Source organism: Amphimedon queenslandica, unplaced genomic scaffold (assembly GCF_000090795.2).
Source record: "Amphimedon queenslandica unplaced genomic scaffold, v1.1 AMPQUscaffold_1473_Cont26517, whole genome shotgun sequence".
In the NCBI taxonomy this organism is placed as follows: domain Eukaryota; kingdom Metazoa; phylum Porifera; class Demospongiae; order Haplosclerida; family Niphatidae; genus Amphimedon; species Amphimedon queenslandica.
In genome coordinates, this window is record NW_003558184.1 from 1 (window position 1) to 1,169 (window position 1,169).

At 35.2% G+C, this 1,169-nt stretch overlaps 1 protein-coding gene across 1 annotated transcript; it reads right to left on the reverse strand.

Moving 5' to 3' along the window:
* Positions 1–32: 32 nt before the first annotated feature.
* LOC105316337 (uncharacterized protein ZC84.1-like) lies at positions 33–1,164 on the reverse strand (the record flags this gene model as incomplete). Its single annotated transcript, XM_011411171.2, has 6 exons — positions 33–198; positions 248–467; positions 533–593; positions 648–815; positions 877–1,041; positions 1,089–1,164. Coding segments are annotated over 6 exons (747 nt in total), but the record flags the coding sequence as incomplete, so codon positions are not given.
* Positions 1,165–1,169: the final 5 nt, after the last annotated feature.

Here is a 1,169-nt window from a genome sequence, read left to right on the forward strand (position 1 = left end):
CTGGCAAGACTAGGTTAAGGTTATTTGAGGGAAAAAAAATGATCATTATGTAAAATCAAAAGTCTAACTAACTATAGCAACTACAGTCACTAAATCTAACACTACGTAATACTCAGGAGGCAATTTTTATTGTTTGTAATGTCAACAAGGGTATGACCAGCACTTGAAAGTATCAGAAGTCCTCTCATGTGTCAATACCTACAAATTACATCATTATGTAGCATATGATTTGAATGAAATCACTCACTTCTTTGTATATATTAGTATAAGCAATGAGGACACAGTGACCCCAGTTCTGCATGCACTTGCTTTCCAACTGACCCTCAGCATCAAGTGGACAGTTAACAGGACAAGAGAAAGCCTGAACAGGATAAGGGAGTGCTGTATATGAATAGTAGCAAGCCCAACAGTTAGAAATGAGGCAACCTCTAGGACATTTTACATTGCTACCAATGCTTTTATCATCACTGTGAAATAAAGAATTTAACAAGCATAAAGTAGTGATTATATATGTAGCATCAATAAAACTTACATAGTGCACACAGCTCCTCTTTTGGTGACACAATATTCCCGACTACAGGTTGGTGGACATGCTGTATATTTGTTACTTGAATTAATTTTTATACTATAAATTTAAACTAACTTACCACTACATTTCTCTTCACAATCATGTTTAGTGAAAAAGTTATTTCCATTTGAATGGCATCCTCCATAATAAAAGACTTCACACTTTTGACTGGTTGAGTTATAAAAGTATCTTTGTATCTGGCCATTGCAAGGTCCTTTATAAGGCTGGATAGTGCAGGGATCAATTTCTGAAGAGGTGGAAATAAGAATTTAAAGTCATTATTCATTGCTATAATATAATTGACTAACTTGGGCAGTCCTCAGGTTCAACACAAGTTAGTTTTTCTTCATCAATTAATTGTCCATTAGGACATGAACAGCCAGAAGTATCTAATGGACAGACACGATAAGGCTCAGAGCATGTCTTGGGACAACTGTTACTCTCCTTATAAAACTGTCCACTAATTGCACAGTCTATACGAAGCTAATATAAAAAGGTAAAACATAACATAATTTTGTACCTCCACACGTAGGACAATTGCAGCTATCATTACTTGATGATACAATTATGTTTGTACAGTTTTCAGGCAGTGGCTCACAAT